At 48.3% G+C, this 26671-nt stretch overlaps 1 protein-coding gene across 1 annotated transcript in view; it reads right to left on the reverse strand.

Moving 5' to 3' along the window:
* Nucleotides 1-6592: 6592 nt before the first annotated feature.
* The window catches only part of Pthlh (parathyroid hormone like hormone), a 63615-nt gene continuing 43536 nt past the window's right edge, over nt 6593-26671 (reverse strand). The window contains exons 4-6 of the mRNA XM_051155696.1: nt 15517-15577; nt 8757-8846; nt 6593-6913 (exon numbers count right to left, since the gene is read on the reverse strand). Coding sequence (XP_051011653.1) covers nt 6593-6913; nt 8757-8846; nt 15517-15577 — 472 coding nt within the window. The remainder of the gene's footprint in view (nt 6914-8756; nt 8847-15516; nt 15578-26671) is intronic.

The following is a 26671-nucleotide window of genomic DNA, read 5'->3' on the forward strand; positions in this document are numbered from 1 at the left end:
TGCATCCACACAATACACAAGAGATTCCTTCTGCATGCTGTTTGATCAGTTCTCAATAGTGCGCTCTCTCTTTCTCTCTCTCTCTCTCTCTCTCTCTCTCTCTCTCTCTCTGAGCCCAGAGTCCAGTATACACCAGCAGGACTTACCATTTATACCTCCAGGCTGATGCTAAATTATTTAAACTCATTTGTTTGCTGGAATTTGCAATCCATTTTTTTTTTTTAAGAAAGAAAAGGAAGTAGCATCAATATTAAGATGTCTTACTGAACTAGTTTTGAGAAGAAATGAGGTAACAGGAAAAAAATTGAGAGCACGCTAAGATAAGTCAATAGTCAAGTCTGTTCTCAAGGAGACTCTCCAGAGTTCTGTGTTATTGTTGATATTTTAGATTTTATGAATGTTGGCCATTTTCTTTAAACCAAGGTGTTTGTGTGCCTTGTGTTTTTGAGTAGATCTGTTGGTGCTGTTAGGGTCCTTTAGGCAAGCTTGGAGATGGACAAACCCAGGAGGGAATCTCAGAGCCATGGTTACCGTCCTCCAACCCTACAAACCCAGGAGGGAATCTCAGAGCCATGGTTACCGTCCTCCAACCCTACAAACCCGGGAGGGAATCTCAGAGCCATGGTTACCATCCTCCAACCCTACAAACCCAGGAGGGAATCTCAGAGCCATGGTTATAGTCCTCCAACCCTACAAACCCAGGAGGGAATATTAGAGTCATGGTTACCGTCCTCCAACCTGTGAATGTTTGCTATGAAAACCTTACAATGTAAAAACAAAAACAAAACCAAAAACCCCAAAACATTACAACATGGCTGGGGAGATAGCTCAGAGGTTGCGTGGTTGCTATGTAGGTACCAGGCCCAGTAGGAATTCAGATCCCAGCACCCTTGTAAATGCTGGACGCTGCAGGCAGAGACAGGGAACCCCCAAGAAACTAGCCATATGGTTGAGCCCTGGGCTTATTGAGATCCTGCCTTAACGAATAAGACAAAGACCTTGAATCTCCAGTTGGCACTCACACACAACTGTGTTCCTACACATGCACCACACACTACACACCACACACACTGTACACACTACACATGCCCACACCCACATGCAATGCACGCTCATACACACTCGCATATACATGCACACACAAACCACATGTCACACACCACAAATGCATACCACTCCCATACCCCCATGCATGCACACACATGCACTTGTGCCACACACACGTAAGAAAACATGGAAGAAGAAAAGAAAGGGCCCTTTGAGGTGTGCCAGAATCGGAGAAATTCAAGCGGGAGTTTCTTCACTTTTCAGGACATGGGGCTTTGGCTCAGAGGTGAGGTGCGATGGCATTCTTGAAGCTGACAGCAGTGAAGGCTGGAACCTGCTTCTTGGCTGTGCTAGGTCCACTGCCCCCAGTGTGCTCTGTACCAGCGGTAGGATGCTGAGGCAGATTAGGTGACGTCCCATTCCGGTGAAATAACAGTTCTCCCCAGTTGCTTATTTCCAATGGAAAAGCTTTCTTTTGAAAGAAATTTTGAAACCCCAGTGGACTTTAATGATTATCTGTTGCCACTGGCTCATTAATGTGACAAACACCCTATGCTCGATCTTCGCAGAGCCAGGGAGGCTGGAGAGGTGGCTCGGTGGTTAAGAGCACTGGGACTAGGGTTTGGGTGCCAGCACCAGTGTGTGACCATCTGCAACTACGATTCTGGGGCCGTGATTTCCTATTGTGAGGCACCAAGCACACCACATAGATGCAGGCAAAACAATCACACACAAAATAAGTAAATCCAATACAAAATTAAAAGTAGGGTAAATAAATTAAAAGTCTGTCTTTAAAAACTTACAGCCAGGCATTGTATCCTATACCTGTGATCCACACCAGTATTCTGGAGGCTGAGGCAAGTGGGTGCCTGCAAGTATGAGACTAGGACTAGCCTGGGATAATAGTAGATTTCAGGATAGCCTGGCCTTCAGTGTGAATCCCATCTGAACAAACACCACCCAAACCCTTTAAAGCGTTTGTGCTTGTACTGAGCATGTGCGGAATCTTTTCATCTTTGTTCCTCAAGCTGTGTGGTGTGGCAGCCATTTCTAGGATGATGCGTTCTGTTCTGTTAGCATAAGCCAGCCATCAGTTTAAAGCGCCCAGGGGAACGGGCAATGGTTGCAGGCACTGACTGTGGGAGCCACAGGTGTCCTAACCCAGCTCTTAAGGAATGAATGGATGTTGTTGAGATATTAGTAAGAATCTTTACTTTTGCCTTTAGTGTTTTCTGAGGAAACAGTAGAAGAATGTGTAGGTCCCAAATGGAGGCTAAGAAGGCGAAAATTCCAATCATTAACCTTCCATTTTCTCCTTGTGCCATCACAAGGGTTCCAGGCAATCGTGTTTGGAGCAGTATTGTCTTGATAGCCTGATAATGCCACCACTGTGCTGTCGAACATTTAAAAACCATCTTCATGGGCCTGGAGAGAGGCTCAGGGGCTAACAGCATGTAATAGTCCTGCAGAGGACACGAGTTCCGTTCCCAGCACCCACATGGTCACTCACAACCTTCTCTGGCCTTCTCCTGGGCCTTCCTCTGGCTCTGCAGGCTCCTGCTAGGAAGTGGCACACATGGCTCACACACAGGTGCACACCCCTACAATGAAACAAGTGACTCCTCGAAGGCCTGCTTTAAAGCACAGAGGCTGGGAGTGTTGCAGTTGCGATTGTAGCGACTTCATGGGTAAGATCCTGGTATCTGATTTACAGGTGATAAGATCTAAAGCTTATTTTATTTCTCCCTGAAGTTTGGGCTGGCTGCTTCCCATAGCAGCAGCTTCTCACCTCTGGTGAGAGGAGGCAGTGATGAGATAGGCTTTTTTCCCTGAGGCCCAGAAAGAACTATCCACCCGGAGCTCCATCCTACTGAACAGGGCTTTTAAAACCACCTAAAATCATAGACTGACCTTCGTACAGAATTCAAATACATCTCAAAGTGAGGATTGCTTTCTTTGCACAGGTTTGAACTTTTCACTGGGTCAGGTTCCCTGATGCACCATGTAGCATGAAGCTGGCCCCAGGTCCCCCCCTCCCCCTTCCCTCTCCGTCCCCACCCCCTCCCTCGCTCCCACCCCCACTTCCACCCCCCCCCTCCCACCCCCACCCCTGCTCTCACCCCAACCCCCGCCCCCACTTCCACCCCTGCTTCCCACCCCCTGCCCTCACTCCCACCCCTGCTCCCACCTCCACCCCCCCCACTCCTACCCCGCCCCCACCAACATCGTGGGCTTATGCCCTTGCATAGTGTTTTTGCTTGTCTCTGTCGACCACACAAGCACTGCCTGGGTTGTTTTTTTGTGTGGATTCCTCTTCAGTGTGGACCTGAAAGCTGGCGGCAGCCCCTCAGTGCTCTCACTAAGGGGGAGGAGGGCTGCATGGCTTGGATTCCAGCCATATGCTCAGAGGCTGGGACTGTGACGACTCATCCATGCATGTTGTGGCTCAAGAGGTAGAAAACAACCCAGGTTTTGTCAACACTACTAGGCCCCGCCCCCCGTGTGTCTGTGTGTGTCTGTGTGTCTGCGTGTGTCTGTGTGTCTGTGTGTGTCTGTGTGTCTGTGTGTGTCTGTGTGTGTCTGTGTGTGTGTTGGGGACGGGGAAATTACTTTTCTGCCTCCTTATTACGGCCTCATCAACAAACTTTGCTTTCTTGTTCTAAGCCGCCTTTCCCAGACTCAGTGTTATTTATTTATTTTTTTTTTACTGTGTATCTTGCTGTGATTTGAATTTTTGTCCCTAAGAACTCAATGTGCCAGGCTCTCAATCTTCAGAGTCGAGTCATATGGCAAATGTATTCTCAGACCAGATCTTTTTGAGTTCTTTCCTCATGAATGAATTCATTTATTGGTAGGTTAATGTATGTCCCAAGTTAGCTTTGTCAATTTGACACATCCTAGAGTTATTGGAGAGGACAGTTTTGGTTGAGTAATTGACTATATTAGATTGCCTTATCTTAATTGTTGATTGGTGTAGGAGGGCCCAGCCCTCTGTGGGCAGCACCATTCCCTGGGCTGAATAAGAAACCCAGCTAACTGTGAGCCTGTGAGTGAGCAGGAGAGAGGGAAAGCCGACAAGCAGCGGTCCTCTGTGGGTCCTGCCTCAACTTCGCTCAGTGACGGATCGCAATGTGGATATATAGAAGCCGGTATGTCCTCTTCTCGCCAAGTTGCTCTTGGTCATAATGTTTAATTAAGAAGCTAGAACAACAGGTTATAAAGAGAGTGGTTTTGTCCTAACGATGAGCTCTGTGGCAGGCTGCTTCCAACTCACCATGAATATCAGTATACACACACACACACACATACACAGACATCACACACACACCACACACACATGCACAAACACACCATACATACACCCCCCCCCCACACACATACCCCACACACACATACACAGACATACCCCACACACACACCACACACACAGACATCACACACACACCACACACACATGCACAAACACACCATACATACACCCCCCCACACACACACATACCCCACACACACATACACAGACATACCCCACACACACACCACACACACACAGACATCACACACACACCACACACACATGCACAAACACACCATACATACACCCCCCCACACACACACATACCCCACACACACATACACACACATACCCCACACACACACCACACACACAGACATCACACACACACCACACACACATGCACAAACACACCACACATACACCACACACACATACACACACATACCCCCCCCCACACACGCATACACAGACATCACACACACACCACACACACATACACACACATACCATACACACACCATACACATAGCACACACACAGCACACACACCCCACACCCACACCACACACACAGCATACACACTCACATACACACCACACACATACCATACACACCCAGACACACAGACACACCACACACACACCATACACACACCCTGCACACATACACACACACTCAAATACACATGCACCACACACACACACATTACCACACAGACACACACACACACACACACACACACACACACACATTCTCTGATTGTGTGTAAGATTAAGAAGTCCCTTAGCAGATGTGGCCCCATATTGCTGACCCTGCCAGAATCTAGCACTGTGAGAAATAAGTTTCTTTTCTGTATAAGTTACCTAGCCTCAGACTTTCTGATATCAATAGAAGACAAACTGAGACAGGGTTTGCTTTTAGAATAAGACTTAGACTTAAACTATGGCAAAGTTTAACTCTGGCAAATAATTGTCATGTGTTTTCTAGAAAAGATAGGAAATATATGAAGAAACCAGAATCTGATCCACAGGGTGATTAATTCAATCATTAAAAAAATGTCATGGGCACCCATCATCCACAGCATCATCTTAGGTGCTGTTCCTTGTGAACAAAGTCTGCTCGCCCCAGATAGGGAGCCGGTGACAGACCAACATGTGGGTAGCACGAAGGTTCAACTTGGTGCACCAGAGAGTTTTACTGTGCTTACTTACCAGAATATGGGTCAAGGGTAAAATTACAGGAGCAGAAATGACTCAGAGACAGCTGCGTCCCTTAAAGCCCACCCCAGCATGGGTGACAGCTCATGCCGGCTGGGACCAGGGAGCACACTGCACAGCTTGCACTCAGCTCAGGGTGTCCTTTCCCAGTGCACAGCCTCCCAGGCAGCCTGACTGGTCACTATTTACCCAGACTGCTGGATCTGAGCTGCTTCTAAATAGCTCAGCTTGCCTGAGAGTGACGTTTTGCCTTTACTGCTTACATAGGCTAGGGGAAGGAGGGCCCTAGTAAGTCTGATCAGCTTCAGGCACTTCCTGAAGCTATTCTGAGTGGCTCCTTTTTTCTGTTACAGAGCTCTCCTGTGGGACGGTACATCCCCTCCCCTGAGAGCATCTTGTCTCCTCTCCGGCTCACGTCCTGTGTCTTAGAGGGAGAGAAGAAGTTTCCTTCTAAGATGGAAGGATTTAGTTTAACCTTGAAGGAACCTGCCACACAGCCTGCACTTAGTAAATTGAGCTTGTTTCTTTAATATTATGGCCTCAAACCTCCAGGTTTGAGGGAAGCTTTCATCTTCCAGGTCCCATTGTCTGGCTGGTTAAATGCTCTGGCAGGAGGCTAGAGAGAGGAGAGGGAGTGTGGATCATCAGACAGCCTCGCCTTAGCTTGGGATTGCAGCTCCTGTTAGAGCAGAGCTCCACAGTCTTCCCTCAGTGGTTCCTCAAGACGAAGGGCGTGACCGCTGCCACCATTACCAGCCTGGAGGCACTGCACCGTCCTTGAAGGTATGCCTGTCCTGCTTAAAGTCTTAATTATGGCATCTTCTAATGCCCGCTTCCTTCAAAATGCCTGACTCATTGTCAGCTCACACTGAACACATGCCAGGAGCGGCTATTAACACATCCAGACATCCTGCTTGATTTGATGGTCTCCTAAACCTACATTAACCTTGACAAATGGAGAAGCTGCGTTTGGGAAGGTCTTGTAATTTCCCCAGAGGCTGTAGAGGGAGTTACTGGCAGAATCAGGAGCTGTTCACTGCCAGCCTGTTAAACGACCCCCAGGGCTCCCTTTCTGGTGTTCGCGCACAAGCAGAGGAGGGCTGCCCGACCCTCTCTGTTCCTTTTCAGACATCAGTGCCAATAGCTCTTTCTTGTCGATCCCGTGAAGATATGGGAGTAAGAGCATGCATCCGCCTGCGTTAGCTACCAGGACCTCTCGGAATGCGTGAGCCCAGGTCCCAGTCCGTAGGATACGTCTCATTGCCAGGGAGGTTGGCAGACGTAAGGGCTTCTCTCTCTCTGCAGCCTCACCTTCCACATCAGCAGAGCCAAGAGCAGAAGTGATCTGTGGTGACTGCATGGGTGAGTGCAGATGTGAGATTGGCACACAACAGCCCACACTTCATGTGGCTTGGGTGACGTGAGTTTCAGCGTGGAGGTTCTGTTTATGTCTGCCATGCTCCTGGGCATAGCGGCCAAGGGTGGTCGCACCACAGCCATGACATCACCGCTTTCCCTCTCAGAGGATCTCCAGGGTGCTCTTTGCATATTTGTTTAATGATTTTTTTTCTATGCCTGCTACTGGAGTTTTTAAGGTCAAAGCCTGGGCCCCGACACCTTAACAAGCTAGCTTTGGCCACCCGTCCTCAATAGGCCAATTAAAGAGACAAATAACAGCAAAAGGCAGAGAAAGGAGATTTGTCCAATGTGGAGACACCGGGAAGAGGAACAGACAGCCCAGTGACCGGCCCCCTTCCCCAGCCTCATATAAATTAATCTTTTAAATTCATTTCTTAAGCTTGCCAAGCAAAGAACAGATTAAAGGATTTTTTTGTGAGTATTTAACAAAAGCATATTTTTAAAATTTAGTTACTCTTTTAACGTAGGACATTAGTTTTCATTTCTTTGTTGGCAAGATTTGGCGATATAGCCTTTTTCTGTCACAGGGAGAGCTTATTGGTCCTAAGTGATGCTGTCGGTGCAGTTGAGTTTTCTGTGACTCCTGTTGTGGAAAAGAAATTTAACATAACAATATCTGACAAACATGTACACCCATCACTAAAAATTATTGCGACCTTAATGAAATGACACATAAATAAGTTGCATAGTCAAGAATATTTCTAGAAAAGAATGGTAATAATCTAGTGGTTTTAATGTATATTGCCTAGAGATATCTTATTTGATATAATTTTTTTTATTTCTTTCCATTTTCTTTGCCTATTTAAAATAATTTATAAGTTCTTTCGAGAATCTTTTGAGGGGAGATCTATCAACAGGTACGCAGTTGATATAAAATTTTATAATGTAACAACACTTTATGACTAAATGTATTCTCATTTTGAAAGGTCTAGGACGTAGGTTCAGGGGGAAAGAAATTGGTTAGAAAAGTTACTAGCAAAAAAAAAAAAAGTTATTAGTGCCATGGGAAGACAGACAGACAGACAGACAACAGCATGGCAGGGACTCAGAAGAAGAGTTAGGGCTGGAGAGGTGGGAATGGAGGGGTCCTCTCTTCCTAAGCTCCCCCAGGAGGAGGGGTTCACAGTATGAGTCCATAAACAAGCTCTCCTGTCCCTGGGCAGGAGGCAGGGAACAAAGTGGGAGCCAGACAGACAGCCACCAGCACCCCAGTGTCAAGCAGTCAGCCCTGAAAATACACATACAAGCAACGTTAGAAAGTCTCAACAGGCTACATTTAGGAATGTGTATGTATATTAAATACATATATACAATAACGATAGATAAAAAAAGAGGTCATGAATCTGAAGAAGAGTGGGAAAGGGCATATGGGAAAGTTCGGAGGAGGAAAGAGAAGGGAGAAATGGAATTAAAATACAATCTCAAAAGTAAAACAGCATCTATTAAAATATTACCCAGGAGTTATAAACACCAGGCCGATGTAATGAACCTTATGAGTGTCTAATAACACACTTGCAGGCTGTTCTAGCGTAGCCAGAGGGCTGGTAGGGACTGTACTTACCCTCGCCTTCTAAGTCACTGAGGTCCCAGGGGGTTGGGGCTCATGCCTAGACAAGCTCTGCGTCTATGCAAAGTCACCTGTCCTCTTGTCCTCGGCGGCCACGGAGAGCACACTCTGAGTTCTGAGCAGTGTCCAGTCTAGACAGGGGAGGAAGTTTGCTCATGATGGCTAGGGGAAGCCACGGCCAGGCCAAGCAAGGCCTTCCACGTAGCCTCACGTACACGGACGACGGGTAAAAGAAGGCTCGGGGAACCTCGGAGTCCTCACAAGCCACAGTGACCCCGAAGGACCAGAACCTCACCTGGCCCTGCCAGCATAAAAACACGAATGAGTTCTGACTCCCACGTGGTCTTAGCCCCAGCAGAAAAATATAACCAGGATTAAAATGTTTACCAGCTCAGGGGACAGCAGACCACTAGAGATTATACTTAACACATGAGCATTATTACTTGGGTAACTATTTCTCACTGGCAATTTTCTTCATCACACACACACACACACACACACACACACACACACACACACACACACACGTATGTACATATATACACACACATATATGTATATATATTGTATAATGTAGTGCACATATAATGCAATAGGGCAAGTCAGTGCAGAGGCTTCTCCATTGTCTATTCTTGCTGAGGCCATTTCAGGTTTGACTAGAATTGAATCTCCTTGACAGGGAATCCCGTGGAAAATGACCCAGCACTACTCTAGGAACCTGAGGGCAAGATGCCCAGCTAGCCACTTACCTTAGCTGCTGTTAAACTGCTTGCTCTTGCAAACCTCCCTCTGGGGCTGCTGAACAAGGTAACAGAATATGGATTTGAAAGCCCTTTGATCTAAATGCTCATGGCTACAAGGTCCCCATACCTGAGTATTAGTTCCTGCTGACTGCAGTAAAGACTTTCAATTGGCTATAAGCTGTCTGAGTGCCATCCCTGGTGGGCTCCCCACAACAATCCAGCCCAGATATAGGATAAGACTTCCCTTGCCTTACTTCAGCACTGCAGTGTTTATCTGAAGCTGGCGCTAAGGCCATATGGGCCAGGTGAGGTCACTGGGGCTTGTGAGGACTCCCAGGCTCCTCGAGCCTTCTTTACTCATGTCCACCTACGTGAGGATAAGGAAAAGATAAGAAGATAAGTATCTTTTTCATACCAACACAGAATCTAAACGCTACATTTACCAACTATGGAACACAGGCTCTTTCTGGAAGATAGCGTCTCACAGCTGTGACATGCCTGTAACTACCAATGTTCCCTGATTAGAGGAGACAGCTATGCACTCTGTTGTCAAACTCACAGGTCTAGGAAAGTAGATAAAAGCTTAGGTCCAGGCATGGTGGTACACGCCTTTAATCCCAAACAATGAAGGCAAAGTTAGTTTGTGGAAGGAAGCACCAATGTTTGAAAGTGATATCAAATTGAGTGGCAGAACAAAAAAAGATGAATCAGAGCAAGATTTGGCAGAATAGGACATGCCCAATTATCAGGAGAAGAGAGAGGAAAGGGAAGCTACTTAAGGGGCAATGGAGAGAGAGAGAGAGAGAGAGAGAGAGAGAGAGAGAGAGAGAGAGAGAGAGAGAGAGAGAGAGGAAGGGAGGGAGGGAGGGAGGGAAGGAGGGGGAGAGGAGGTAGTTTTACCAGGACAGAAATGGAGAGACATTGCAGAGAGAAAACTCAGGTGAAGACAAAATGTGCCAAAGAATGAGAAGAAGAAGCCAGATTAGAAAAGATTGCTGGAGTTAGTTTGAGGCCAAGCAGAACAATTCAGAGGCCGAGGGAAAAAAAATCCAGATTGAAAGATTGAATAAGTCAGCTGGGAGAAGAGTTAGAGCCAGAACAGCTGAGTTGAACCAGCAGCCCAGAGCTCAGTAAGAACTAGAAAGGGTGAGCTTATTCAGTAAGTCTCAGAGGCTGAAAACTTTCTAGGCCTAGGTTAGATTGTAAGGAGGCTAGAAGCTTCCAGAACTAGGCCTAGGTTAGCAGAAGGAGGCAGTGAGCCTCCCAGGTATCAACTGAGCCAGGAGAACAAAGTTCCTTCTGCAGCTCAATGGGTGAGGTGAGTGCCTGGGGCACACAGAACCCTGAGGCCAGTCCTGTTTTCCTTCTCCCTTTTTTCTCTCACCTTAGCTCTCTTGCAGGTGTTATCTCTGTCACAGCTCTGCCCTGTGTGTGCCCCTGTTTCTGATTGTTTGCACACCTTTTCCTGGTCACAACTTAATTTGGCATGTATGCGTAAAAGATGCCATGGAAAGCAGCTGCTCTGGGAAAAGGAAACGCTGATGATGATGGTGATGATTTGCAGTGCTGGGGATGGAACCCAGGGCCTGGGACATGCCAGGCCAGCCCTCTGCCACTTGCCTCCCTGGTCCCTTCTTGTCACTGTTTGCTGTTTTACAGTATGACAGGCCTAAGCTCACACACCCATCACAGGAGGAGGGGACTTCTAAATACAATCAACACTAGGCCTCTGACCGTCCAGCCAGTTATTTTCCATGCTCAGGGCTTCCCCCAGCTGCCCTGGCTTGTGTGCACTGTAGGTTGGGTTTCTAAGGTTCGTATTGGAAGTTACTCTTTGGGTTTTTCCCTTGGCAATTTCAAAGGCAGGAAGGAATTTCTCACCTCCACAGTTCTCCTCTGCTGCAGGTAAGCAATTTAGCGGCTGTGGGTGCAATAACTCAGTCGTCAGAGGGTGTCTGATGCATCGTCAGTTAAGATGATCCACTTTAATGTTTTAAGGTGGTTAATTTTTAAATTTAATTAAAAAGTGTGTGTGTGTGTGTGTGTGTGTGTGTGGTGTGCAGGGACTCAGGGGAACCAGAAGAGGGCATGGGGTCTGCTGGTACTGGAGCTGCAGATGATTGTGAGCTGCCTACCCTGGGTGCTGGGGACTGAGTCCTTCAGAAGAGAAACCTACCAGCCTGGTCTAACAGCTAAGCCTCCTACTTATGTAGCTTAAGAAATCAAAGTCACCGATAAAGTCACCTGAAAGAATGTTGCCCACGTAGAGGTTGGTGGTGAGATGCACATTGCCTGGGAAAAGTTATTTTCAAATAACTTAAGAATATCACCTCTTAGCCAGGCGGTGGAGGCACATGCCCTTCATCCCAGCACTTGGGAGGCAGAGGCAAGTGGATCTTTGTGAGTTTGAGGCCAGCCTGGTCTACAAAGTGAAGCCAGGACAGCCAAGGCTACACAGAGAAACCCTGTCTTGAAAAAGAAAACAACCAAACAAAAGAATATCACGTCTTAAATATATTTGGATAGTAGAGACTTCAGAGGCTTATCTGGTTAGCTCAGGGGTAATGGGCAAAGCTTGGGATCCTGGTTCACAGAAGGAGGCCAGCAGCATTAGAGGACGCCAGTGAAGACAGACACTGGGTTTCTGCAGCCAAGCCCGAGGATCATCTGTGGTTTCTCCCCTTTTGTTGCTCTCAGGTACAATGCCATCTCTGAAATTCATCTGGTATTTCCCTGTCCTCACAGCTACAGTAACACAGGACTCACTGATGTTCTGTTCTGTCGTTTGTGGCCCCAGGACAGTGAATGGTCAGGGTCTTACACTTTTCATGCTGCTATGAAAATACCACGCACTGAATGCCTCGTAAACCACTGCAGAGACCACAGCTCCCAGTTCTGGGGCCTGGGAGGTTTGGCAGCAGGATGCTCGCGTGTCTGGTATCTGGTCCTTGGAAGCCATATTTTCACCTCTTGTTCTTCCTCATGAGGAAGGAAGGAAGGAAGGAAGGAAGGAAGGAAAGAAAGAAAGAAAGAAGGAAGGGAAATTTCCCTGTGGCGTATTTTACAAGGGTTCTCAGTCTATCTGACCTAGTCACCTCCTAGAGGCCCCATCATCGCCCTTGGGGATTAGGGTTCAATACAGACTCCCAGGGAGAGGTCCCTTCAGTTCCTAGTGTCAGTCCCTAGCAGAGATGTTTCCTGGCCCTGCCTTCCGAGGTCCCTGGGGGACGGCAGGTTCTTCGCCTTGTTTGCACCCTTGCTGCAGAGACATGTGACCTGCTCACAGCTGTTGCAGTGAACTTGGCTCACGGTTTGAGAGGGCCCAGCCCATCCTTGTATGGAGGGGATGGCAGGCTTATGGCTGTGGACTGTGTGCCTGGGACTTCTCTCATCACAGCGGACTCAGAAGCAAAGCTGAGCTCATCCCTGGTGCTTGGCCCTCAGCAGCCTGCTTCCTCCAACTAGGATTTACATCCTAAAGGTTGCACAGCCCCTTAAAACAGCGCTGGAACCTGGGATCCAAGAATCCAACATACCAGCCTTGTGCTGACTAGCTTGTTTTATCAACGTGACACAAGCTAGAGTCATCTGAGAAAAGGAAACCCCAGATGATGAAATGCCCGTGGGCAAGCTTTTAGGACATTTTCGTGGCGGATGATTGGTGTAGAGGGGGCCATCTCACTGTGAGCAGGGCCATCCCCGGGGAAGTGAGCCTAGGTGTGTAAGAAAGCAAACTGAGCAAGCCGGGAGGAATGGACCAAATAGCGGTGCTCTTCCACGCCGTCTGGTTCAGTTCCTGCCGTGAGCCCGTTTCCTGACTCTCCTCAATGATGGATGTGAAAGTTGTGAGATGAAGCAAGTCCTTTCCTTCCCACGTGGCTTTTGGTCATATTCTTTATTGTTACGACAAACCCCTAACCAGGAGGAGCCTCTAGGGGACATCCATACCGAAGGCCAGCACTCTGACCCTGGTCCCCAGGGGCACATGGCCGCCTCCTAGTGAACAATACACGTAGCCCAGTCACACAGGCTCTCATCGCCTCGCCACTTCCGCGCTGTCAAAGTACAGATTTAGAAGTCTCTCGAAGACTCACGGTAACTTAACTGAAAGCCCGTGTACGATGAAAACACGAGTTACTTACTTTCCGCACATGACGGCACAAAGTAAACACGCCCCCATTTCAAAGAGGAGGAAAGACTGGAATGAAGCAAGTTTAAAAATGCACAAGAGCAAACCCAAGGCCCCGAGGGCGCATGCTCAGAATCCGATGCTCTCGATGACGTCACACTACGGCTCCAGGGGGCTCTGCTGCATGCAGCGCAAGTGCTTCACGGACACTACGCTTGCAACCTGGGGTCTCCACGGCAACCCGGCTTCAGATTTCAGCTCCACCCATGTTCAGCCCACTCAGGAACTCCACATGGGGCACTGACCCCTTGGCGCGAGCCTCACTTTTTTTACTTTGTCCTGTTCTGCTGCCAGGTTTGATGTAGCCTCTCACCACCCGGGCTGTGGCCTCGGTGCCCCTTCAAGGCTGAACATGGGGAAAAAACTTGTCTTTTGGCACTCCTCAAGCGAGAGCTTTGGCGGGTTGTTGTTGTGTTTTAGTCACTCCCTTGTCATGCAAGTCTACATTTTTGCACCCTAGAGCTTGTGATGGATTGACTCTCTTGCCTTTGAGAAACCTTTCCTGGTGTCCGGTTGCATAGCGTGTGCGCTCTTTAATGGCATCGATCTCAACAATCACAGCCACGTGTCCTCCCCAGCCATTTCTGAAACCCCAGTTCGAAGTCCTCTTCTCACTAACCTGCAAGCTTTTGGACATGTTTCTACACCTTCCCGCTGGGGATCTGGATAATCCAGTGACCGGCATCCATGGCACAGCTGTGGGCTTGGCATTTCTCCTGCCAAAGAGTCTAGCCCCTGCCCTTTGGATTCAGCCGCAATCAGACGTTCAGGGCAGGCAGTGTGGCAAGGTTATTTGCCAGCACGTCACAAGAACGGCCTCTAGCCACGCCCCCAGAAGAACCCTTGTTACTGTACGGATTGGTTTGAGTTTGAAGAATTTTGAAGAATTGACGCAAGTTTCACCACCACCACCACCACCACAACAACACAGCGGTACCAGAATCAGACGTGGTCACGTGACTTGCCTGTACCGGCATCGGCAGCTCTGACAGCTATTGTCTTCAGGGCCCGTGTCTAATGGGGCACTAGAAAGTTTTATGTGGTCTCCTTTCCTTCTTTTTTCTTTTATCGTGGTCTTTTTAATTTATAAGGTTCCTGGGACCACTCAGACAGGATCCTCCATCTTGACCCAGTGGCCATCGGTTTGTATTTAGGATTTCCACACAGAAATCCTTGAATCTCATACGCCAACCTGCACAGACTTGCAGGCCACCTGCCTGACTAGTATGGAAAGTTGCCCAGGTGTAGCATGTGGCAGGCAACGACAGAAGGGAGCTGAGGCCTTTAGAGAGTAAGTGAGAGGAGGGTGAAACTGAACTGCAAGCAACCTTTTAAAGGGGTTCTAGAAGGCAGCAGCCAGGGGGGTGGTTTCTGTGGGAAATGAGGTTCTGGTGAGGGCGTGGCACGTGAGCTGGATCAGAAAGTTTGCCGACCAGGACAAACGGAGACCATGAGCAGGTTCAGGAGCAGTTGGAGAGGGAGAGAGATAGGTGTTCCTAGGATGCAGCGTCCATGACTCAGCCACAGAGAGTGCGAGGAGAGAGAGCGAGCAAGCGAGCTCGGGGCTGAAGTTCCCGGCTTTCACTGTTGGCTAGATGCCTCATATGCATGGGAGCTTCCTAGATACTTCCAGACAAAATGACTGCAATCGGCTTCATTTGCCAGGATAGAGGAATATGGAAAATCCATGAAAAGTATGTGTGCGCACCACATGCTTCTGTCTGTCTTGTATACATGCACCCATGGGTCTGTGTGTTAGAGTTGGAGAAAAAAAGGTGAAATCTTGAAGATTTACGTTTGCATTTGGTGGTGTTGTTTATTTTCCAGATACAGTTCTAGCAAGGAAAATCAATATACACATATACATGGATATATATATTTAGATATTGCTAGCATACAGGCAAATGAAAATGTAGGATACCCAATGCCAGAGTGCAGACTGAGGAGAAAAGGTTGGGGCAGATGGACTTTCATAAGGACTCAGGGAAAGAGAAGGAAGCGTCTCTGGTGCTTGCAGGCACACTCAGGTATAGTCTTACTGCAGGTGTGACCAGGCTCTGAGAGGTGGGGCCCAGGGCGTTAACGTTCTTATGTTTGAGCCTGGGGAGAATAAGAAGAGACGTGGGTTTCGGATAAGAGTTAAAAATAAATAAATAAATAAATAAAATTGCTGTTACCACAGCAAATTGATGGTGCATGCCTGTAATCTCAGCAGTCAGGACTGCTGCTGCAGGAGCACTCATAAATGTGAGGTTAAATAGCAAAACTCTGTCTCAAAAAGCCACCACACAGCGCTGCCCCCCCCCACATATACACACACAGACACCGCACACACCTGTAATCGCAACACTCGAGAGGTAAAGGCATGAAGTTCAAGGTCATCAGCTACGCTGCAAGTTTGAGACCAGCCTGGGCTCCATGGAACCGTGTCTCAAAACACTAAAACTTCGCTCCTGCCACCACTGTCACCACCACCCTGTTAGCCGAACTTTTCTTGCCGCAAGTCGAGATACACTGCCAGAGAGGTGTTCGTCAGCTTGTGTATTGTGCTGCTCGGAAGCTGTGACCTGCCTCTCGCGGCAGCTGTGCAAGTTAGGATACCTGTTTGCGTTTCCGCAGGAAGAAAACTGCTCCCTGAAGTCAGTACTGCGCTTACTCAGGGAGTCATTCTGTGAGCCATTTGAGCCCTGGGCTAACGGGTTCCCAAGTCAGGTGTCACACCAGCACCTGTGTTCTTTCTAAAGCTCTGTTCCGAATGGGAGGATCAGACAGGGCAGGAGGAGGAGGTGTGTAAGTAGCTCATCCGACAGACGTTGGAGGAGACAGGACTGATGATGGCAGCTGACATCTTTGGGTTTCTCACCACACGCTAAGGGGTGGGGTGTTTATAAATGAACCCAGCACCTCGGTGTAGTTACGGGTGCTCCCAGGCTACTGGTGAGGAAATGGGCCTTCCAGAAGCCTGCGCGCGCCCGCCTTCCGCTCCACAGCTGAGGCAGAGGCAGCTGTCCCTCAGGCACTCTGACAGACACCAAAGCTCAGGCTCTCTTAGAGCCTTGGAGAAAGCTCATGGGATTCGGAATGTAAGGGAGAGCCTGGAGCTCTCAGAAAAAGAAAGAAAGAAAGAAAAAAAAAAGAAGTAAAAGTAAGAAATGTAGGCTAACTGTCTGAGTTGATGGTGTTGGGTGCAAAGCCCTGCCTGGTGGTGTTAATTTTCTTCGTGAACCGATACGCGGTCACCAGCGGGGAACGAGAGGATGCGGTTGCCTCTACGGCCCCTGGTTACTCCAGCCGCTGCCACTGGACCCCTGCACAGGGCCGGCTCTTCAGGGACTTCCTCTCCACCCCTCACTGAATCCGATGGTCTCACTTCTGCACCCAGCGTATCCTCCTCTGTTAGGAACTTCCGTAGTTGTGGCCCCGCCTCCCCATTCTAGGTCTGAAGAAAGAGCGAACCCTGACCTCTGGCCTGTTTCCAGCTCCAGTTCGTGCCTGGTGTCCAGAACACTGGTGGCTAATCTTTAAAAAAGTGAATGGATATAGCCAAGGGGTGGCGCACCCACGCCTTTAATCCTGGTACTTGGGAGGAGAGGCAGGTGGATCCCTGAGTTTGAGGCTAGCCTGGTCTACAGAGTGAATTCCAGGACAGCCAGAGCTACACAAAGAAACTGTCTAGAAAAAACAAAAAAAGCAAAACGTTGAATAATAAGTGAATGACCCAAGGCTCTGTCGCTAGCGCGAGTATTACAAGATGCAGAGCATCCTTTAAACTTCCAAGGTATTTTGTGGATGAAAGGAAATCGTCTTTAGCTCTCACCTATGAGTTTTTCACACTGAGTGGGACTTCATGTGCCAAGAGATCATGCCATGTTTCTAGGCCTTGGACATCATGACATCATGCTAAGGACTCAGCTCTTAATTTTAGGAAACAGATGAAACTTGACTTAGAAAAAGTAAAATTATATTCCGGAATGAAAAAAAAATTCCCCTGAGACAGGGTTTCTCTGTATGTAGCCCTGGCTGTCGTGGAATCACTCTGTAGGCCAGGCTGGCCTTGAACTCACAGAGACCCATTTGCCTCTGCTTTCCAAGTGCTAGGATTAAAGGTATGCACTGTCACTGCCCAGCTGGAAAGAAACTTTTAAAAGTAGTTTACGTTAACTAGTGCTTTCGAGGTGTGTGAGGGAGGACCATCCAATAGCTTGAAGAAACGCAATAAGGTGTGTGTGTGTGTGTGTGTGTGTGTGTGTGTGTGTGTGTGTGTGTCCTGATGTGAATGAAAATATATGACAAGTGTAATAAGAACTTGTTTTCAGTGCCAGAAACCTGAGACTTGTAGCTGGCTTCACTTAGGAAGAAGGACACAGGGGAATATTTTTAGAAGATGTCTGAGAACTGAGGGTCGACTTATTCACAGATGTGTTAGCTGGTGAGAGAAGTGCATTTGTTGCTAGTCTCTGCTAGAGGGCAAACACTTATAAATAAATACTATTTCACTATGTGGGGGATTGACATGCAGAAGAGAAAAGATATCAGGCTCTCTCCTCGAATGGTACGTGGCTGCCGCTCGGCCTCCCTTCGCCAGGGCTGCTGGAGTCTGAGCAGCCTCACTTGGCAAATGTGGCCTGGGTGCTGATCTCAAACACACCCATTACTCCCTCCCTCACCCTGCCCCCCTCTGCTTCTTGCCTCTCTTCTCCTACCCAGGCTGTGCACAACGTCTGTGGACTCACACCTGGGAGCTTTCCACTGAGCCTCACACCATGGTTGTTCCCAGACAGGAAATCAAAATTGCTCGTTCTTTCTTTTTAAGGACCAGGTTGGGTGGGTCAGATGTTGAAATTCCCCACAGGCTCATGTGTTTGCGCATCTGGTCACCAGCCAGCAGAGCTGGTTGGAACTTGAGACTGTACGGCTTCCTTTTTACCCTGTTTTTTTGTTTTTTGTTTTTTTAGTGTGGACACAATATGAGCATCTAGCCTCTTGTTCCCTCGACCATGCCCTCCTTTTCCGCTACTGTGTCTTCTCAGCTATGATGGGTTTTGGTCCTCTTGAACTGTGAGCCAAAACAAACCCTTTATAAGTTGCTTTTGCCAGAGCATTTTATCACAGAAAAACAAAAACAAAAACAAAAAACCAGTAACTAAGACCAAAATGTTTTTAACTGTAGTTTTTTTTCTTAAAGATACAGGTTGGTTTCTTCTTCTTCTTTTTCTTCTTCTCCCTCCTCCTCCTCTTCCTCCTCCTCCTCTTCCTCCTCCTCCTCTTTTTTTTTTTTTTTCTCCTCTTCTTAAGACATGGTGTAGTGTATCCCTCATTGGCCTTGAACTGGGGATCTTCCAGCCTCCTCTCCCTGAGTGCTGGGATTACAGGTCAGCGCCATCACACCTAATAAGATAATTATAACTTTCAACCCCCAATTTTAAAAAATATGCAGCACCTTCACAACCATTGTGCTCTGGTGTGATCTTAGTGTCCCCTGGCCTCCGACATTGCTGGGTGGTGGGGCTGAGGGTGGCAGGCATCTCTGTGGGGCCTTGACTGATGTGTGTGGATGGTGGATGCCCAGGAGTGACACTGCTGGGTGACGGACGCAGACCTGCTTTCACTGTCTCTGGGAGGGAACAGTGTTCATAACCCTCCTTGCTGTGCGCCTGCACTTCTGTACCATCCTCTGTGAGGTCTGTGGCCGAGGGTACCGAGGTAGGATGAGGACCCACGGCAGACCTTGCCCCACCCACACTTCCCAGGACTGTGGCCTTATTCTCTGTGACACAGCTTTGACTCCAGTCCCTTCCCTGACATTCCTCAAAGACCCAGGGAGCAAAGCTGCTGAAAACCGGGGCCACTGCAGCTAGTGGGTCACGGTAGTGCGCTGATGTCTGTATGTCTCTCCATCCATCTCAGCTGGGCACCATCCTTCCACCAGGACCTTTCCCCTCCCTATCCCCGTATCTGTTTTGTGGGCCCAGTCTCTGGTCCGCTACCCCAGAGTGCAGCTTGGGTGCTCCAAGCCCACATTACTCTGCAGTGGGGGATGCAGCTCTGGACTCTCCCACAGTCCTAGAGCAAACACTGATGAGCTCAAAAAGGCCTGCTAACACACGGCTTTACAGACAAACGGGAGACTTGGTAGGTTTCAAAAGCAATGGGAAGTGTCCCCTTAGGTCCGGTTCAGCTTGTCCAGGTCTTCCCATGTCCACTGTCCACTCTCCTTCCTCACTAGGAGGGCGTGCTTCCAGACTCAGAGACACTGCTGTCATCGGCTACCGGAAGAAATGTAAGGTTTTGTGGAATACAAATTCCAGATAGAATTTTCTTATTAAGTTATCCTCTCTCCCTCCGCTCCCTCCCCCGCTTCCCTGCCTTTCCTTTCCTCTCTCCCTTTCCTTCCCTTCTCTCAGGCACGGTCTCTCTATGGAGCCTAGGCTGACCTCAAACTTTCCATATTTTTTACCGCAGCCTCCCAAGTAGCTAGGGTTCTGGGAACCCAGCCCGTAGCTTTTTTTTTTTTTTTTTTTCTTTCCAGTCCTGAGTCTGAAATCTGAAAGTCAGACAATTCTGTTTCCTTTTCACCGGGCAGGTGACCTGGACAGCACTCTCTGTCCCTCAGCCTCTGTAGTTGTGAAACAGCGACTGCAGTTCTCCATCTGAGAGTTCCGCTGAGGAGCAAGCCTACCAGGGATGTCCCCAGCACAGAGTGAGAGTATTTCCAGCATTTAAAAGTAAAGATGAATGTGTTTTTCTAGAAAAATGTACACATGCAATATGCATTAAAATTCAAAACATTGAGAGGATAAACAAAGTTTTCCAGTTATGAAGAATGGGAGAGGACACATATAAATGATTATCATATGATTCAAAACTGTGGAACCATTTCCCATAGCCAGATAACAGAATTAGGTTAATAAAACCAATTCTTAGACAGTAAAGATTAGATGAAGCAAAATCGCATTATGTCTGGAGTTTTGGCAGAGAATAACTGTATGGAATGCCTTTAAGCGTGGCCCTGAATGGGGGCCCCCAGTGGGAAGCACGCTGAGCGGAGGGAATAGAAAATGGCGTTTCTATACATTGTTTCTGAAAGTTCTCTGGCTGGTTGATGTCGGTCACCTGCAGGTGGAGAGGCCAAGGCAATGCTCAGTTGTGTAACATTGTCAATCACGCTGTGCTCGGATAAAAGTAGTTAAGAGAAAATCCCAGTTCTCTGAATATCTACAAGAGGAGTTTGTTTTGAAAGAATGGAATCCTATCCCCTTAGAAGCCTCAGCAAACGCCAAGCTAGCAGCAAACGCTCTCCTATCTAGACTATAGTGTCTAAATATCACAGCAGTGGGAGCCGTGGCCCTCAGTAGAAAAGCCTGGTGCCACAAGACAGAAAGGGAGTCCCGGGCCTGGGTTCCTGGACAGAACTGCGGCACCTGGGGTTTCCCGAAACACGGAGCTTCTCAGTGGTGCAGTGACTCTTCCACTCACGCCTGAGCTGATGCTCACAGAGCAACCGTGCTGGCTTCCTGGATGCTGGTGGATGGGACCTAGTTTCTAGCAGAACAGAAGGTTTGGTGTCACAGACTTATTGCCACTCCCATGGGGCATTTGATGGGTTCTGGGGATCTGAATGCCGGTTGCCATGTGCTCACATGGCAGACCCTTTAATTCTTGAACCATTTCGCTTGCCCAACACCTACCTTTTAAATGAGCAAGTATTTGATTATGGAAGTACTTTTGGTCTTGAGTGGAGACAGGTGTAAAGTTGTACTGTGTGGCCCAGTGCAGCTTAGGTCACAGCCTTGTCTCTGCTGGTGAGTGCTTCCTCTTGGCTCAGCCCCTCAGCCACACAGCAGTAGTTTGTCCTTTTAGGGACTTAGCAGAAGGGCTGAGCTTGGGGATTACCAGCTTCTTTGAAATCTACTGAAAAATTTGGAACTCCTCCTGGGAATAATTCATATACTCGTACACCCACAAATTTTTGCCTAAAATGACATGGGATTAAAAAAAATTCACTAATATATTTTGTAGTAAAAGGAACCATGAAAGTGCAGTGTGTGTCCCTTGAATGAATTTATTAGTAAGTGTTCCTCAGGCTTCCTCAGGAAAGCACAGTGCTGGTGTCTTAGCTTGGTATACACTCCTGTGATAAGGGGGAGTGCTGCTGACTGGCTTGCCCCCCATGGCTGCTTTCTCCTACACCAGAGGCCCAGCTGCTCTGGAGTGGTCCCCCTGCACATTCAACACTAGCTGCAGATTTCCCCCATAGGCCTGCTCACAGCTCAGTCTGAGGGAGGCATTCTCTCAAGCGAGGTTCCCTTTTCCCAAATAACTAGCTTGTGTCAAATTGATAACAAAACAAAACAAACAAGAAACCAACCAAACAAACAACGCCCCCAAAACCCCAAAAAACAAAAACAAACTAAACAAAAACAAACAAAACCCACAAAACCCCAAACCAAACCAAACAAACAACCCCCCCCAAAACCCCAAAAAACAAAAAACCCCCAGCACAGCTGGCTCTAATGATGCTTTCTGCAGCCAGAACAGCACCATGTAATATTATAAAAGTCAAGAAGAGGCTGTGCAGTAGGAGGAGGCTAAGCTATACCACAGGGCGGCTTGTTTCTTCAAGTGTCAGTATAGAGGGTAGGTGACTCGAGATGTCCCCATAGACTCATGTTTAAACAGCTGGCGGTGCTGTTGGAAAATGACAGAACCTTTAGGAGGAGGCAGGGAGGAGGGAGGAGGGAGGGGGAGGGAGGAGGAGGGGGGGGAGGGAGGAGGGAGGAGGAGGGAGGAGGAGGAAGGAGGAGGAGGAAGAGGGAGGAGGAGGAGGAGGAGAGAAGAAGACTCCTTCTTCCCATCCTCCTCCATCAATTTTACGTTTGGGGAAAATCAGGAATCTGCACAACCTACGGACCAGTGAGGAAGGTAGGAAGATGAAGGCTGCTCCCTGTGAGGGAGACTCTGTGACAAAGAATGCCATGTAGGGTTTTACTGCTGAGTCCTCTCGAGATCAGCACTGCATTGCTTGGACAGAGAAGTTAGGTAGATACTCTGTTTACCTCATGGCCTTTGCCCCCTGCCTCACTGGATGGCTCTTCAGGGCGTCTCTAGCAAGCAAGGTCATGGCCTTGTGCTATAGAAAATGTACTGACTGGCTGTGGCCCGTCCCAGGGAAAGGTGTGCATCCCTGAGCGAAAGACTGAAGAGCTGATGGCCGATGGCTGGCATCACACAGCTGACTGGGTCGCACACTAGGACGGATGCTCAGTATAACTCAGTGCCCCTGCCGATGCTGGGGAAGGTTTGAGGAAACCTAGAATGACTTTTGCTTTCCTGTCCCCTGTGAGTCCTTACAGTAATGCTTGAAAGGTTAGTCATAGTGAAGTGTGGGGGAGGGGCAGAACTGGGGTCTCAGCCGTGGGGAGGCCGAGGCAGGAGGGTCAAGACTTCAGGGTTGTCTTTGGCTCCCTGATGTGTTAGAGCTAGCTGGGGCTACACGAGACCCTACGTCAGCATCACCCTCCAAACAGACCAAGCAAAACCGTTTTGGTTTTTTTTAGGCACCAGAGACACAAATATTTCTTAATGAAATGGTATCACAGATGGGATTTACTTCAAAATAGTATGTATAAGGGGAAATAAGAGGCAAAAATTAACTGTGAGTTGGTAATTGTTGAGTTTGGTGATGGTATGAACTTTAGAATACTGTTTTCTACGCTTCAGATATATTGACGTTTTCCACAATTAGAAAAGAAAAAGAAAGATGATACAGTTACAGTTTTCTAAATACAAGTCTGTCCACACTACAGCTTCCATAATGAGATTTTTTTCTCTGTTGGGAGGAGGTTGCAAGTATGGTGGATGTAGAGGAGATGAGCGGGACTGGGGTACATAATGTGAAATTCACAAAGAACCACGAAAAACATAACAAAACATGAAGAGGCCTGTCAGCAGGCAACTGGTGGGCTTCCTGTGACTAGGGGTCAGCGCTGTCTAACCTGGCTCTTCCTTCCCGTGTACGTCTTATGAGGTAGGCTGTCCCTTTAGATCTGAGCTTCGCAGTGAAGCTGGTAATGAGCCAGCTACTTTGGAGAGGGTCGCACCTGGGTTGGAATGAGGGACCAACCAGAGCCCTGGGAAGCAGAGTGTTGTTAGGTGTCAGGCCAGACCACTAGGAAAAGTCCTGTGGTCACCTTAAAAGTGGCGCTGACACAAGCAGTACCTGGATGCAGCCTCTGCGGCCTCCCATGCAGTCAAGCTGTCTGCCTTTTCAGCACAGGCTGACTTCTCTCCTCTTGGAAGGTGCGAGGTGCTGCGGCATGTGCTCCAGACAAAAGAGATTTTTTTTTTTTTTTGTTCTTGGAAACAAAAGGTTTGTACATCCTGTTTCAGAATCTGTACTAGATGAAGCCAAGTTAAAAATAACAGAGTATTAATGTCTGCATCTTATTTCTTAAAATGAAATTCTTACCCACAGAATGTTTCCTGGATGTGGTCTCTAATGACTGTCATTTATCCGAATTGAGACATCATGTCATTGTGTAAAGTGGGTCATATGAACCACAGCAAGAAGTGTGTGTGTGTGAGTCTGTGTGTGAGAGTGTGTGTGTGAGTGTGTGAGTATGTGTATGTGTGAGTGTGTGTGAGTGTGTGTGTGAGTGTGTGTGAGTGTGTGTGTGAGTGTGTGAGAGAGTGTGAGTATGTGTGTGTGTGAGTGTGTGTGTGTGTGAGTGTGAGTGAGTGTGTGAGTGTGTGTATGTGTGAGTGTGTGAGTGAGTATGTGAGTGTGTGTATGTGTGAGTGTGTGAGTGAGTGTGTGCGTATGTATGAGTGTGTGAGTATGTGTGAGTGTGTGTATGTGTGAGTGTGTGTATGTGTGAGTGTGTGAGTATGTGTGTGTGTGAGTGTGAGTGAGTGTGTGAGTATGTGTATGTGTGAGTGTGTGAGTGAGTGTGTGAGTGTGTGAGTGAGTGTGTGCGTATGTATGAGTGTGTGAGTATGTGTGAGTGTGTGTATGTGTGAGTGTGTGAGTGAGTGTGTGAGTGTGTGTATGTGTGAGTGAGTGTGTGCGTATGTATGAGTGTGTGAGTGAGTGTGTGAGTGTGTGTATGTGTGAGTGTGTGTATGTGTGAGTGTGTGTATGTGTGAGTGTGTGAGTGAGTGTGTGAGTGTGTGTATGTGTGAGTGTGTGAGTATGTGTATGTGTGAATGTGAGTGTGTGTGAGTGTGTGCATATGTATGAGTGTGTGAGTGTGTATGTGTGTGAGTGTGAGTGAGTGTGTGAGTGTGTGTATGTGTGAGTGTGTGAGTGAGTGTGTGCGTATGTATGAGTGTGTGAGTGTGTATGTGTGTGTGTGAGTGAGAGAGAGAAAGGCTGAAAACCTTTGCTTTTAAAGTTTTAATTAAGCTTGTAACTCACACAGCAATCTCCCTTGTGCACCCCACATCTGTCACTAATAATTGGAAAATACAGTACTGCGTAGGCTTTGTGTCACTCCATGTGGGGACTCGTCTCCAGCAGAAGGGTAAAGGGACATCTGTTCTAGGCAGCACTGCTCCCGGGGCCTGGTTTGGCTCTTCTTGTTTGGACTAGATTCCTACCAAAATGGAACGTGGGCCTCGGATCGTCCAGTTAGCCTTGCGTGCGTCTTGCCCTTTGCAGGGTGTGTCTCTTCTCGCCTTCCTTCCGGGTCCCTGTCTTGGATGTTGGCCAGAACAAGGTGCGCACCCACTGGGAGGCCAGAAGAAACTACAGGTGTCATGGAGTTTCTGAGGAGTTCAGCTTAGACATGGCTGTGCAGCTCAGGGGATACTGATGCCCAGCTGAGCAACATGGCTGCCCGCCATTATTGCAGACGCCCTGGCTGTCATTAAGGCAGTCACTGGAGCAGACAGTGGGTTCTCCCAAATGAACTCCTTAACCTGGAAGCACTTTGCATTGACATCATATCCTGGTGGGCAGTCTTCAGTCCTTTGCTTACGCGAGTCCTTCACTCTCCTGTCGGTTCCCTCTTCCACATTCCTGTTTATCCACCCTGTGTCATGTCACTAACTCCCCATGGCTAGCCGGAGTGTGAACCCAAGGAACCGGCCTTCATCGATGCTTCCTTGTTTTTGTCCAATGAGTCTGCTCCTTGCAACCCCACTCGATCCACCGTGGCAGTGGCATGTCACCCCTTTCCACCATTTATTCCAAAGGGATGGCAGGATGCAGTTGTTTTTTTTTTTATTCTCTGACACTTTCATATGTGTGTATGATGTGTTTGACCGTGTCCGTTCCCCAGTCTTCTCGTCTGCCTCCCCAGGATCCTGCCGCATTTCCTTCCCAACTCCGTGCCTTCCTTATTGGTATACTGTCGCCCATGGCTTCCTTTCTGTACGGTCATGATATCCTAAAGTCTTTGACCTCAAAAAGCAAATCTGTGCATGAGTCAAAGAAAAAGAAAACCTTTTTCCCCCCTTTGTAATTTGTTCTCCAGAAACTTACAGCGGCCGAGGTGCTGGTGGTGGAGAGAAAGGAGCCACACACCCTCCAGAGAGACGTCGCCAGTCACCCGGCTCCTCTAGCTTTGTAGTGTGGGACCCCCACATCCCAGAATACTACCAGCCAGGGCCAAGTGGCCTTCAACACCTAGTCCTTTGGGAGGATGTTTGGTATCTAGCCACGACACCTGAGGGCTGAGCCAGTCCACTGTAAGTGCTTTTCATACACCGACTAATTCAACCCTCACAGGTCAGTAGAGGCAGGAAGAGAAGGGTGCTGAGGCATAGAGACGTCAGTTAGGATACCCAAGAGGACACAGCCGGCCCTGTATGGCAGCGTCAGAGTTCAAGCCTGGCAATGCTCCGATGCACAGGGTAGCATATACTTGGCTCCGTGTATGCATGTGGGAGTGGGTGTGCTTGCCATGTGGAGGCCAGAGGGTAGCCTAGGTGTAGTTCCTCAGGCGGCCTCTACCTTGCTTTTTGAGACCGGGTCTCTCACTGAACGTAGAGCCCACCGATTCAGCTGAGCCGGCTTGTCAGGCAACACCAGGGACCTGCCTGGCTCTGCCTCTCCAACACTGGAATTACAAGCATTTGCCACCACAACATCTGCCTTTTACACAAATGCTTAGGAACTAAACTTAGAACTTCATGGCCGGCAAGGCAAATGCTTTACCAGTTGAGCTCATCTCCCTGGCCCTGTCTGCCTCT

The sequence above is a fragment of the Acomys russatus genome, chromosome 13 (genome assembly GCF_903995435.1).
Source record: "Acomys russatus chromosome 13, mAcoRus1.1, whole genome shotgun sequence".
Taxonomy (NCBI): domain Eukaryota; kingdom Metazoa; phylum Chordata; class Mammalia; order Rodentia; family Muridae; genus Acomys; species Acomys russatus.